Source organism: Tachysurus fulvidraco, chromosome 7 (genome assembly GCF_022655615.1).
Source record: "Tachysurus fulvidraco isolate hzauxx_2018 chromosome 7, HZAU_PFXX_2.0, whole genome shotgun sequence".
NCBI classification, from domain to species: Eukaryota; Metazoa; Chordata; class Actinopteri; order Siluriformes; family Bagridae; genus Tachysurus; species Tachysurus fulvidraco.
This window is the reverse complement of record NC_062524.1, coordinates 16,649,555-16,664,554: the sequence shown is the minus strand read 5'-3', so window position 1 is coordinate 16,664,554 and position 15,000 is coordinate 16,649,555. Positions and strand designations below refer to the sequence as shown.

Sequence of the window (15,000 nt, the reverse complement as noted above, 5' to 3'; positions counted from 1 at the left end):
AAGGGCTGTTCGGTCATGATGTACATTTCAGGCAGACTGTGTGGTCTGCAGGGACGTGCGTCGAACCGGATTTGCGATCCGTGACTACTACAGAAGTCTCAGGCCTTAGTTTTCGTGTCATGCAAACGCCAGTAACAGCCCCACTACCGACTGAGAGACCAGAACATCACCAGATACATCGTCCAATCATCTCACACTGAAAACATCTTAATAACATCTTAGCTAATGTCAAACGAGCCCTGATCCAGTCCCAGGAAATTATTTCAGAGGCTCTAAACAAAATGGCTGTCATTCAGTCTCTAATTCTCAAATATTCATGTTTTATATATATGAACGTGTGTATGTTATTGTGCTGAAGGCAAGATTCAACCCATGCATTAACAGGGTCCAACCTAAATTATGGAAAGTTGCAGTGAAAATTGCCATAGCGTAAACAGAATAATCTAATCACTACACCACCCTGTTACAACTTAATTCCTACTGATATTAACACTTATTATTTGTGATGAAGGTTGATAAATAAATCAATACAAGCTCTACCTGCTCCTCCTGGGCTCCTGTGCGCCCCAGGACCTGGATGCCGGTGTCCGCCTGGTGAAAGCACGCCGGCGGGCGGTCGCAGATTGTCCGGGTGTCCGTGAGCTCCGAGCACCGCGCATGCGCCGGTGAGCTGGTGCTGTTGCTGCTGCTGATGAGGATGATTAGGATGAAGATGATGGAGGTTTGCGCCTGAACTCCCTGGGCCGCTGTTCGCACCAGCACTCTGATAGAATCCGGAACGTGAGCGGGACCGAGTCCTTGGCGGCTCGGTGGCCATGGGCTGTGGTGAGAGCGTCGGGGGTGAAGGATATGACGGGTGAGAAAGGTGAGAATTAGCCGCTGAGGAAGCGGAAACGCCGTGCAATCTGTCCGCGACTAGTGCCGCTTCAGGTGCGCTTTCCGGAGTGCGCTTGGGCACGCGCTCGACAGCGGCTGGGACGCGGGGACGCACGTGAGGCTCGGGAGTCGCTGGCGGCGCACCAGTAGCCGCGATGGGCATTTCCTTTACACGGGGGGGTGGTGTCTCTCGCTCTCTCTCTGTCTGTCCTGTTTCCCCCTTTCTGTCCGCCTTACTTCCTCATTCACCAAAGCAGTAAATAAAAATCTGTCGAAGACAAACAAAAAAGTCAGACGAAACTTTTTTAAAACACAGCAAAACGAAACATGTGTTAGTTTAATAACAATAAAGTAAATAACGTGTAATGACCGGCGTTCACTTTCATCTGGTCCCCTTGTTTTGGTGCGTCTTAAAAACGCGAACGAGCCGAAAACTCATCACACTTTACATCGTTACGCACAGGAACGACTCGGAGTTTGTGTTTTGGACATCAGACGTGATGTAGACTTGTATAAACCCGGGTGCGTGTGTGTGTTCGCTCGTTAATCCCACACACTACATACACCAGCTAGCCGATTAGCATCCAAGCTAATCTATAGATACACAATAAACAGTGCTGTTTAATTCGCTTGTTTTGTTTCGTTTCACATCACAGGCCTATAAATACGCACCCGGAAAGGTGTCTCTTGTTTTTATAAGCTATAAACGCGACGAATAGTTCACTTCCGTTGAACATTTTTTTTTCTTTTCAGGCGAGCTAGCTAGCTTAGTTAGCTGCCCGAGGCTAGTGTGGGTTAGCTAGCATAAACACAGCGCGAGCGCACCAACGTCACCAAGACAGTGAGAGAGAAAAAGCGTGCAAAAACACGCAAATAACACGCAATAATTCCGTGTGGGTTTTCCTCAGAATCCACGCGAACTAGTGAAATAAAAACGCTATATAAAAACACACACACCCGGTTTTGATGTGTGTCCTAAACTCAGCGGCTAACACTTAGCTCTCAGGCTAATGCGTTTACACCGTGAATAAAAAAACAACAACATCAAAGTAGCACAGAAACGCATTAAAATAGTCCCGTTTTAAAACAAACAAGTAGAAACGTTCTTTTTAAAACAAATCCCCCGAATAGAAAATACAGAATGTTCTGTTTATATGATCAGAAAGGGGGTCTACAATAAAAAGCCCTGAGAGCTATTTAAAGGGAGGGGGTTTTAGCTTCAGCTCTGAACACTATCTTTACCTCAAACAGCCTGAAATAAAACTACAGCATATAAACTACAGAAAGAATATATAATATACTACACATATACATACACACACACACACATATATATATATATATATATATATATATATATATATATATATATATATATATATATAAAATCAGCAGGAGTTCATCGGTCTTTCATTACTGAGGCTAAAACAGGACAAAATCCCCCCTTTGAGGGGTGAAAAAAAGCATAACAAAAAAAAAACACCTCACCTATTTATACACAAGAGAAACGGAATAAATCCCAAACTCCAGCGTCGGAGTCATGTACATATAAACATATGTACATGTATATATATAAAAAAAATTTATTTTTTTTCCCCTAAGAGCTCTGTTCCTGTGTTCATCCAGACCGACGGCGCTGATTAAAATGTGACAGAGACCATCAACGGGGATTTTCACGTTTCCAACAGAGAGAAGACCATTCTAATGGCACATGGAGAGAATCGCACGCGGACGTTGTTGTCGTCGCAGCCGAATGAAGACGGAGAGCGCCGAACAAAGCCGGAAAACGCCGAGTGTAGCCGAAAGATGCCGAACGCGCTTGAGTGGACGTAACAAGCGGGAGGTCGTATGAAATAAAAATGGACGCCGTTCACATACACGTCTTAGATTTTACTCGGATTGGATCATTCCGCTGTAATGCATATTTTACACGTTTATTAAACACACACAGGAGGGGTGAGTTTCTAGCAACATTGCATCCAGCAGGCAGGGCAAAGAGGTGATGAGTAAACAAGAGAAGCTCTGATTTCACTTTGGGGTGAATATGACAAAAAATAAAATAAAATAAAATGGGACGTGGTAGCTTAGAGGTTAAGGTGTTGGACTACTGATCAGAAAAGTTGTGAGGTCGAATCACAGGTCCACTAAGCTGACACTGTTGGGCCCCTGTGCAAGGCCCTTAACCATCAGTTGTATAAATTAAAATAAAAATGTAAGTCACTGTAAATGTGGCAAGGAACAACAGTGAAGAGGCTTTTTTCCCCCAAACACAAGGCAACATTTACATAATAAACACATACATAAATTTTTGTGATTTTATTCAAAGAATGAGTGGATGACACTCCGATGGATTTGGTGATTCCGGTCCTAATTTGTCATTAGTCACAACTGCAGAGTCGACGATTCGATCTGTGTAGTGTTTCTCTGCGTAGGTTTACTGAAGATGATTGAAGATGAACGAGAGAAACACATCGTCAAGGAGAAGAAGACTCGTTAATATGTGCAGTTTGTACTCTGAATGATGTTCATACGTGGTTGTATTTAAATAAGCACACACAGGGTGTAGGCTCGTGATTCCACTTCTGTGCTTGGGACATTTTCGTAGAAGGACATTTAAGATGTGGAAACTTCTGGATTCCAACTGCAGAGAAATAAGAAGTGATGCTGAAGTGGTGACAGTCTAGAAACTGTTGTAAATGTAAGACAGTAACACAGCGAAACACAAACTCCAGCAAAAGTACCGCTTCTACAATTCTTTAAGCCAGCGAAGTAAAATAGTGATCAAGAAAATGACTTGAGAAAGTGCAAAGATGGTCTTGTTCACTGGAACGTTGTCGGCCATCTTGAATTTTTGTCTGCTCCAGGGCCTGCAAGCCCTGCCCCTTTCTGTTATGTAAACAAAGCTGCAAGCATTGACTGCATTTAGTTTCCAAGATTCTCTCAGTTTAGCTGAATAAGTGCATCATCTAAGTATTTATAGTGCACTTCTTATTCTTATTCTTGTTGGAAATTTCAGCATTAACACACAACTTACACTATTTATGCAACAAAATGACAGTTCAGTTACAACAGCAGTTTGTTTTGTTTCATTTACTGTCCATTTAATGTCCAGTATGACCAGCATTTCCATATTTTGCACACAAAACACAATGATAAATCTTTTCTCAACACCTACACAACAGGCTAGCTTCTCTGGGTTGTTTTGGAGCTCGGGGTTTGATTGCTTTGGTCTGTTCCAGCATGAGAGGGGGTGCAAAGCTGACAGAGCAGGAGGTGTGAATAATTTACAAATGTTACCAAGCTTCACTTACATTTACCTTTCTCTTTAAGCCTGGGTAATATAGTGCTCAGATTTCTGCATCAGAAATTTATTATTATTTGCAGTTTTGTGGGGGTTTTATACCTGATTCGTGTGTGTTTGTGTATCTGAGAGAGAGAGAGAGAGAGAGAGAGAGAGAGAGAGAGAGAGAGAGAGAGAGACTGGTTGGCCATTTAAATGTGTGTGTGTGAGAGAGAGAGAGAGAGAGAGAGAGAGAGAGAGAGAGAGAGAGAGAGAGAGAGAGACTGGTTGGCCATTTAAATGTGTGTGTGAGCGAGAGAGAGAGAGAGACTGGTTGGCCATATAAACGTGTGTGTGTATGTGTGTGTGTGTGTGTGTGTGATTGGTCTGCAGGAGGCATGCTCTATGTCCCCTGCCTCCTGTGGACATCACACACACGGCATATCGCACACGGCACACATTTAGGTCAGATTTAAGAGATTTAAAGAAATCTGGGTGTAAATATAAACAGATCTCTCTCTCTCCCCCTCTCTCTCTCTCTCTCCCTCTCTCTCTGTCATTCGATAATTGGTCTGTTCATGAGGGGGCCATTATTTTTGATCACTCCCACCAACCATATGAAGGGGAAAAAAAACGCACACGTGATTGTGTAGACGGATGCTGTTCTGCATGGCTGAGAAAAACGGTCCATGTGCTAGCAATAAACGTGTCGATCTCTATGGAAGATAAAAAGGCTGCTGTCTAGTTTCAGCATCCACATGACTCAAGGTGGATTATTTTGGATGTTTTTTTGTTGGTGTTGGTGTTGTTGTTGTTTTCTGAAAGTGAAACAAACTGTAGAAAAATACACAACGTCAGTGAGAAATGACTGACTTCTTTCTAGCCCAGAGGGTAGATTCTTATATCCAGTTCACAGCAGTGAAATATCGATGCACCGAACCTTTTTGTGTGTGTGTGTGTGTGTGTGTGTGTGTGTGTGTGATGTCTGCTAGAGTGAGAGAAAAGGCATGTTTTTTAGTTTCCCCACAAAAACTCTTCTGGAAGACGAAAGTAAAAGTAGACGCACATTTTCCAGGATGTATTACACCAAAGGAAAGCAGACAAAACGAACCATATGGTTAGTGCGTGTCAACCCGAGTCGCTCCTAAGCATCTAATCTCATCATCAGCCACCTCTCTGTTGTCCTGAGACAAGTTCGGATCCTCGTTCATGGAGTTCGTCATTTCGGTTCGTTTTGTTGGATTGAAACAACCTGTCATTATCAAAATCCTGCTTATTGTTGAGGTTTTATTTAGTTGTTATCTGTTTTTTCTGGTCACTTCAAATTTACCGTAAACCAAACATCAAGAACACAATAATTTAAGCTCTAGAAATAACATCATGGACCTAATATGAACTCGCTGTGTACTGAGGAGACCCGTGGAGTTTATTTTACAGTTGAAACTTGTCTGAAATAGAAACGTAAGCACCGTAAGCTCACAGATATGTTCTGATGTGTGTTGTGTGTAGTGATGTTTGGGATGCAGTAGCCTAGTGGTTAAGGTGTTGGGCTACCAATCGGAAGGTTGTGAGTTCGATTCCTACATCCACCAAGTTGCCACTGCTGGGCCCCTGTGCAAGGCCCTTAACCCTCAATTGCTCAGTTGTATAAAAAATGAGATAAAATGTAATTGGCTCTGGATAAAGGCGTCTGCTAAATGCTATAAATGATTGTTTTACTTTGGAATCAAACCCTAATGCACGTGGAACAAGTAGAAACTCTTAGTAGCTTTTAGTAGCTTAGAAACTCTTAGTAGCTTTCTAGACTATCATGAACATATAATCACATACCTTTGGTATATAGATGAAAAAAAAGGGATTCCTTTATTATCCTACATCTCTTTCTCTGTCTCAATTTCACTCTCGGATAAAATAAACAGCCGTACTTATTTATCTACACACACTACATCTATTACACCACACCCTCGTCTATACATGTTGATGCAGTGCAAACGAACCCCCTCCTCCTCTTCTCTCTCTCTCTCTCTCTCTCTCTCTCTCTCTCTCTCTCTCTCTCTCTCTCTCTCTCTCTCTCTCTCTCTCTCTCTTTTGCTTTCTCCAGGCCCCAGGGAATGGCAGTGGACACTGGTAGTCATGGGTGAGCAAGCAAGATTGGTTGTGTGTTGGCAGTGTGCAGGAGATAAGAGCAGAAACAGCAGAATGGGAACCTCTGAGTGGGAGAGAGAAAGAGGAAAAAGGGGGATGGGGAACGGAGGAAGAGAGAGGGATGGAGAGGGAGGTTTGGGGGTAGGTAGTGTGTAAGGGTAGGGGCTTTGCAAAGGGGGTTTGGCTGATGTGTGTCCTTATTGGTCCATTCAAACGTCAAGGGGCGGGGCCGCCACACACACACACACACACACACACACACACACACACACACACACACACACACACACACACACACACATACATACCAGCTGGTAGAGAGCTACAAGAAACAAAGAGAGAGAGAGAGAGATACATAATTAATAAGCGCAGGCTGATTATTAAATTGCAGATTCTCTTCATCTGAAAAGTAACAGAGTAAAAATAGAGTTAGATCTGACACATAATCCAGTGCTATATTAACACACACATACACACACACACGCTGCGATACAATTACTTATAAATCTTCGCAGCTTCATTGTTTTAATATGACTCTATGAATATTTCATTTATTAATTCGTTAGCAGGAACAGAAAAAGAATGATCCGCTCTAATTTTCCCAAAATTGCATTTTCTATGAGACCAAAAGAAATCCACGTAATTAACACAACCCACTATCGATATACAGCATAGCACACGTCCAACATGGATGCAGATAAAGATGTAGTGTGCAATCATTTTTTTCTTTTTGTCCATCAAATTTTAGCCACTTTAACCAAATATCCCATTTCCACAGTGCCCCAGGCTTCTGTTGAGACGAGAAACAGTAACTCGTAAAATAAAATGTGGAGTATTAAAATTCAACCAATCAGGACGAAGGGGCTTCGAACCGACTTGCACTCGCACCGGAAACAACGTAACGTGACGCAACACAAGAAAGCAGCTGAAAAGATTTGTTTCGGATGAGAGTCAATGATTTCTAAAAGAACAGAAGCGAAGTGGGCGTCGCTGACTGACGTCATGAAGCTGAGAGAAGTTTAATAACAAAAAAATAATAGAACGTAGACTGTCATAGAGGCGTATCGTCACACAACTGTTAGGAGAATGTGTATGGCATCATACAGATGCTGTGTGACTAGACGGAGAAGGGGTGGAAAAAAGACAGAGAGAAAAGGGGGAAAAAAAGGAGAGCGATAAATGGGAAGAGCAAGCCAGCGCAGTGTGAACTCCAGCCAAGCTAAATCTGAGCGACTTGGCACCAGACCCTTGGCTCGAGTCTGCAGAGAGAGAACAGAAAAAACAGGCTGAAGTGCTATGCCAAGAATGCAAAGACATATACGGTCTTCCCCTCTCTCTCTCTCTCTCTCTCTCTCTCTCTCTCTCTCTCTCTCTCTCTCTCTCTCACCTCCACACTGTACACAGGCCTGCTTTCGATTAAGGCCACACTCCACATCACTGCTTCATAATCACTACCAGAGGTTATAAAATCTAATAAACGCACACTTTCATGCATTAAAGGGGCAATAAGTGTTTTTTCTTTTTCGAAAAGGACAGTAGCAAGGCTTCTGGAGCAGCTTAATGAAAACACTTTAATATTTATAAAGTTAGACTTCAGAATCCAGTCCAATCCTGCCTTGATGCCCGATGACGCCTGAGATAGGCACAGGCTCCCCGTGACCCGAGGTAGTTCGGATAAAGCGTTCGAAAATGAGTGAGTGAGTGAGAGAATCCAGTCCAGTCCCGTAGCAACGTCTGAACTTAGCTGGTCGACACTTTTTTCATTCTGAAACAGGAAGTCATAGGGGGAGGAGCTTAAGAATCAATGCGTTTTATGCTACTGATGTATGATGACATAATGCAAAATTGGATCAGAGTATGAGATTTGAGACACAGCTACAGTTTGCGCCTGCTGGCAGTACGACTCGAGTTTTACGCTGGTGTCGTGCCAAAGCATTCTCAGCTTCACAAACATTGAAAAACACACACACACACACACACACACACTCCCTCTCCACAGATCTAATATAGATATATAATATACTCACTAAAGGTGTTACTGCCACCAGCCTGACACGTGTTGCATAACATAGCACACACACACTCAGCCTAGACATAAACATCATTCAGACGGAATAGAAACACAAACACTAAAACATCCTTATTCAGATTTATTATTTCAAGACTAAGAGCTGCAGACCATAATGTGGTCACTAGAGGGTGCATCGTAATTCTGTGTAGCTGAACACAAACTTTCATCTACTGTATTAAATTAGCAGCAGGTTAAATGATAAACAGTCCTAAGTGTCAATTTTTTGTCTTTAAAGCTGCGTTTGGTAACCTGGGGCAGTGGTCGGGGTTCAAACCCCAGAGAAAGGCCCTTAACTGTACCCCCCCCAACCAACACACAGACACAGTTTTAAAGAAGAAGCTTGACAAAGACACTCGATCTAAAGACTCTGGTGTCTGGTGATGTCATTCATGAGTGTGTGTGTGTACTTGTAGTTTTCTGTTTCCTGTCTGACTTTCCCACACAGGATTTGTGTAATCTGTGGGAGCGAGGATGAGCGAGGAAGGATGAGCGGACAAGAGAAAGGATGGAAAGAATAGATAGAGGGATCGATGAAACATGACCTGTTGTCATCTCGGTTCCTTTCTCTCCGTCATTTATTCATCGGCTATTGGTCATCTTTCCTCTCTCTCTCTGTCTCTCAGATGTTGGAGTCGCAGTGTCGTCAGTATCAGTCAGGAACAGTCAAACAAGTCGAACTCAACATCTCTTTACAGAAAACATTGCCTCACTTCGTTACAACTTTAAGTCGTTACCACAGAAACAATATTGTATTTGAACGTGTGTGTTCATACAGTATAAACTGTGTTCCTGACCAATCAGAATCGAGAAGGCACATTTCACACCTTACTCAATATCGCATCTGATTTCTGACCGCACGTGCGAACGACATGTGTCGAAAGAAACCTAACTTCCGATTCATCGCGTCGCCCTCATTTCTTATCACGCCCCGCTTTTGCATTGCTCAATATTGTTTTTGTTTAAATGTCAGTTTTTTTTTTTGTGCTCAAATTGCTTCCTGTACACCAGCACCTCTTGCCACATCCTTTCATGCGTTTCAGAGCATTAGCACATTTCCTGGGTCTTGTTTCCTCACGTCCCGAGTCTGTCCATCTCCATTGAGCCATGGTGAGCTACTGCCCCATCTGCGGGAAGCCCGTCTACTTCGGTGAGTCCGGTTGGGGTTTTTCTGTCCGTTTCACTTACTTCCTGTTTTTCAGGGGGAAAAAAAATGTTTTTCTATTCCTCTTTAATTCGGCTGGGGGAAGGCGAAGGTCTATTTGTTTGCCGTGTAACCATTTCTGCACTATTGATTTTTGTAAATGTTTAAAAAACTATTATATATGTGTTCATTTCTTATCTTTGCCATTCTGTTTACACTGTGGAGCTCCTGTACTAGAAAAAATTCCTCGTATGTGAAAACATACTTGGCAATAAAGACCTTTCTGATTCTGATTCTGATTCTGATTCTGATTCTGAAAAGCGTTCTTCGAGCTTGCAGTCACAAAAGAGGAACAGGAAACGGTAATCTGCTACAATACAGGACTCCCAGAATCACAGCTAGTCACTGTGTATACATTCATCCCCTCAAATAAGGCATTGAAAAAGTTGAGACTAATCCGAGGCTTGAGCAGGGTGCTTAGCCTTGCGCTAGCTCTTGTTTAGCCTTGATTTTCACCATGTGATGGATCTCCTGCACCAAAGCACTTCCTTCTTTGAAGTGAGACTTTAAATATAAACTTATTTGGGTGGCTGAATGTAACTGACGGCTGAAATGACTTCATGGTGAAATTCAAAAACGTTCAACATGGCGATTCTAACTAACTGACTTTCAAAGACTGGACAAAAATCTTTTTATAAACATTGGCTTATTATATAGGCATAGCATGTAGGCTATATGTGTGTGTATATGAGAGAGAGAGAGAGAGAGAGAGAGAGAGAGAGAGAGAGAGAGAGAGAGAGGAGAGAGACAGAGAGAGAAGAGAGAGAGAGAGAGGGAGAGAGAGTGAGTGAGAACATTACAGTTCTTAAACTCTCCATGAGTCAGCCAGTACAGGAAGTAAGATGGAGTTTCGGGTTTGTGGCAGGAAGTGGATTTGGCTTGAGACAGCAAAAGAGAGACAGAACGAATGAGCGAGAGAAAAGGACTGTTTAACCTGGCAGCTGCGAAGCCTAAAGCCATGGCTGCTTAAAGCAAGGCTGCTCCCAAAGGCAAGCTTTGCTAGAAAGTTCTGGAAACCCGCAAGAGACTAAGAGCCAGGGATGACAGGAACAATGGTTTCTGGCCTGTTCCTGTAAGCTGTGTTAGAGAGTGAAAACAGCAGGCAATACAGGACATGTTGATTCTGCGTGAGAACAGAAAGGGGGCCAAGATGAAGGCCAAATGTGGACGTGAACCCGATCCAAGATGGACATACCTTGGGAATGTTAGACAGATCCAAAACTGAGAGCTCACACGCTTAGAAAAATATTCAGAAATGTTTTAACAAGCACTTTTTACTTCGCCTACATGGGAGCACGCCCTACAACAGAGGCTTACCCATTCACAGAGACTCTGTCATACAGACCTACCTAGAACCTTACAGGAAACCTTAAAGGTTCTACATAAGACCCTACATCAGAGGGATTCCCCTTTAGGAATAGATATTAAATAGACACCTAGAGACCATTAACATTCCAGAATCCTTCTGTTCTACACTTATGCAGCACATAGAACCTTGACTGTAAAATGTTTTTCATATTATTCAACAAGTGAAGAAAGTAAAGGTTTCCATGAAGAACCCAAAAAATGTTTCTTGCTGAAAAATTTAAGGAACTATTAATTAACCCAAATCCCTCTGATTTAGTGTGTCATGTAGAACACTATGTGGTAGGTGGATGTGGTAACCTAGTGCTTAAGGTGTTGGACTACCAATCGGAAGGTTGGGAGTTCGATTCCTACGTCCACCATGCTGCCTCTAATGGGCCCCTTAGCAAGGCCCTTAACCCTCAATTTCTCAGTTGTATAAAATGAGATGAAATGTAAGTCACTCTGGATAAGGGGTGTCTGCTAAATGCTGGAAATGTAGAACATTTAAGCTTGCTTTATTTTTCCTTAAATGTTCTATAGGTGTAAAACACTTACAACAGGGATTTTTTTGTAGACACTTAAAGCCATTAACCACCAAAAATCCACATTTGTTAAAAAAAGTATGTATGGTGGTCAGGGGGTTCAATCTGGAGTTCAGGTTACTCTCTCATGGGTTTCCTCCAGGTTTCCACGCCGGTAGGTTGACGTCTCTACTCTAAATTGCTTTAGTTGAGGGACTGTGGAATAGAAGAGTGTCCAAAGCCCCAGATCCACCTCAACCCTGACCAGGCACTACCATTTACAGCAAAATAGCACAGGATCTTGTGTCTGCCCACATGGTACTGGTTAGCGTTCTGGGAGCAGCTGTTGATTCAGGGACCCAGCAAACCGTTTTAAGAACCAGGTGTTAGAGCAGTGGTGGCTCAACTGGATAAGGTTGTTGATCGGAGGATCAGGGTTCAAGGCCCAGCACAGCCAAGCTGCCACTGCTGGGCCCTTGAGCAAGGCCCTCCCTGCTCCAGGGGTGCTGTATCATAGCTGCCCCTGCACTCTGACCCCAACGTATGAAGAAAAGTATTACTGTTCTGTAATGTATATGTGGCGATAATAAAGCCCCCATCTATACCCCCTGTTCTTCAGGTGAGAAGAAGAGGTCGCTCGGTAGGGATTATCACCCACTGTGTTTGAAGTGCCACAGGTGTAAAAGGCAGCTAACGCCTGGTCAACATGCAGAGGTACACACACACACAAACCCATATTCCCATATATCCCATATATTCCCATATGACTCATTACCATTGACATGGTTCTTCAGAGCAAAGAAACCCAGAATCTTTTCTATAAACATTTTTTTCACACCACTCAGAGATGTCACACAGATCTTTCACCCCTGTGTTTTATATACTGTCACCTATAAGCGCAAATAAAACCTTACCATGAACATGGGATCCTTATTGATTTTTGAGGCAGCCATTTTGGAAATTCGAGGTCTTTGCTAGTGCAGTTTGGTTTCACTCCACACCAAGTAGGCCATTCCTTCCAAGACAGACAAAAACTAGAAGACAGCCTGTATATTTAACCTTTATATAATCAGTTTGATTCTTTTTTGAAATACAAATGGCCCTGTCTGAAGCATTAATATAAACATCAGATGCTAATCAATCACTGATCATATAATTTATCGATTCAATCAATTTTCCATCCAAATGCTACCTTAACCATGCACTTCATCTAATTTGATTTATGCGTGCTTGTCTAAAGAATGGAGGCATCACAGGATTTTTCCTCACTGAAGTGTGTGTGTGTGTGTGTGTGTGTGTGTGTGTGTGTGTGTGTGTGTGTGTGTGTGTGTGTGTGTGTGTGTGTTTTGCAGCATGATGAGAAGCCCTACTGCACTAACTGCTACTTGAGAGATTTTGGGCCTAGAGGTAAATCTCTCACTCTTTCTCGCTCTCTCTCTCTCTCTCTCTTGCTCACAACACGCACATACACTCACACACACACACACACACACACACACACACACACACACACACACACACACGCACACACACACACACACACACACAAAACCAGACAGTGCAGCACATTGCATAATACTAGAAACCACTTTTCTTTTCCACTACAGGTTACGATACTGAAACTCTACCAGCACCCATGCATTTTTTTTCCACCCATGTATTTAAATCTACTTAGCTTTAAAAAGATTAGACAATGCGTAGCTATGAACACACACACAAATTCTACAAAATAAATTTAGAAATAATGTATACATACTGTATAAAAAAAATCAGCAATAAAAAAAAGAATCTTTTCTACTTGTTACAGATTTATCTGATATTAGTCTGGTATCAATCCATTGTATGGCATCGTTCCATCTATACACACTGCTAAGCATCAAGTATCTTAATAGAACATTCATTCATTCATTCTCTACTGCTTTATCTGAACTTCTCGAGTCACGGGGAGCCTGTGCCTATCTCAGGTGTCATCGGGCATCAATTCAGGATACACCCTGGACGAAGTGCCAACCCATCACAGGGCACACACACTCTCATTCACTCACACACTGCGGACAATTTTTCCAGAGATGCCAATCAACCTACCATGCATATTTTTTGACCGGGGGAGGAAAACGGAGTACCCGGAGGAAACCCCCGAGGCACGGGGAGAACATGCAAACTCCACACACACACGGCGGAGGTGGGAATCGAACCCCCAACCCTGGAGGTGTGAGGCAAACGTGCTAACCACTAAGCCACCATGCCCCACCCCCCACCCCCAGTAGAACAGAACCCACATATGTAAGAGACGTTTCTGTGGACGGTATGTGATGGGGATTAGTCATGCACACGATTAGTCAAATGCTACTGTACGTTATTGTTCCACACTTCCTTTCTACGTCTTTCCTCTCTCACTCATTCCTTTTTTCTCTCTGCAGGAACCAGAGCACCTGTGCCTCGTGCCCGTAGCACTGCAACCTCCTAAGAGCACACTCAACTCCAGCCATGTTACCGAATGCTACCATCCTATTTTTATCTGCTTCTTCATTTGTTAGATCATCTAATGGTACCTTCAACTCCAACTGCTAGATCTTCAACTACTATGAAGTTCTCCAAATCCAAATGGGAGAATTTCAAGTAATGCTTCTCAAAATCCAACTGGAGGATTTCCAACTTCACCTGTTACATTCCCTCCCTCACCTGCTGTCTCTTCGTCCTTTATGTCCATCTCAATTGGCTACATCTAAATAATCTCCACATTTAATCTCAATCCCCAACATCTTCAGTTGTCAGATCTCCACCTAGACCTTCATGTCCAACTGCTTCATCTGCTTCATCTTCTAGAGCTCCAGCAATATCTCCATCTCCAATTGCTAGACCTCAAACTGCTAAATCTACTTCTCCAACTGCTTGATCTCCAACCGCTGGATCTTCATCTACAGTTGTGAGTTCTCCCAGATCTGCTTGATCTCCATGTCTACTGGCTCAACCTACTTCATATTATAGATCTTCAACAGATAGATCCTCACTGACAACAGTTTTGTCCAGAATCCTATTTTACGCTTTGGCTAGTTCTTCATCTTCAAATGATAGATGTCCATCAAACAACTGCCAAACGTAATCCAATGTAATTTGATGATTAGATTTCTATTAGATTTCTGGAAGACCTACCACTCAAACGACACTGACTACTTTATTCCCAAGTAAATCTTCTAGATCTCCACACCCGAGGACAAGTTCTCCACCTTCTCCATCAAAACAATAGCCAAAGCTCCATCTGTAATACCTTCATCAACAATAGATCCACAAGACGTACAAACACAGATCTTCATCTTCAGCTACTAGTTCTTCATTTTCATCTCTCTGTCACCTGCTTCCTCAAACTTCAGCTCTGGTAGACAGAAGACCAGGTCCATGATGACTGCCACAGACTTTGTTCCTCATCCAACCCCCTACCCTTATTTTGTAAACCCTCACTCCTCCAATGTTGGACAGTGTTCAAACATGTCCACAAGAGAATATATGCAACATTAAACAAAATTTGCTTTAAGGGCGTCTGTGCGGCAAATCCAGTTTT

The 15,000-nt window shown here is 42.8% G+C and overlaps 2 protein-coding genes across 2 annotated transcripts in view; one reads left to right on the top strand and one right to left on the bottom strand.

Annotated features, from left to right (window-relative positions):
- rnf38 (ring finger protein 38) overlaps positions 1-2,634 on the bottom strand; it is a 39,926-nt gene extending 37,292 nt beyond the window's left edge. The window contains 2 exon segments of the mRNA XM_047816389.1: positions 541-1,144; positions 2,365-2,634. Of these exon segments, the coding sequence (XP_047672345.1) occupies positions 541-1,039 (499 nt within the window). The 5' untranslated portion in view covers positions 1,040-1,144; positions 2,365-2,634.
- A 6,514-nt stretch (positions 2,635-9,148) lies between these two features.
- The window catches only part of zgc:195282 (uncharacterized protein LOC100192223 homolog), a 6,297-nt gene continuing 445 nt past the window's right edge, over positions 9,149-15,000 (top strand). Inside the window, exons 1-4 of the mRNA XM_027134850.2 lie at positions 9,149-9,519; positions 12,061-12,155; positions 12,794-12,848; positions 13,862-15,000. The exon at positions 13,862-15,000 is cut by the window's right edge and continues 445 nt beyond it. Coding sequence (XP_026990651.1) covers positions 9,477-9,519; positions 12,061-12,155; positions 12,794-12,848; positions 13,862-13,908 — 240 coding nt within the window. The 5' untranslated portion in view covers positions 9,149-9,476 and the 3' untranslated portion in view covers positions 13,909-15,000. The remainder of the gene's footprint in view (positions 9,520-12,060; positions 12,156-12,793; positions 12,849-13,861) is intronic.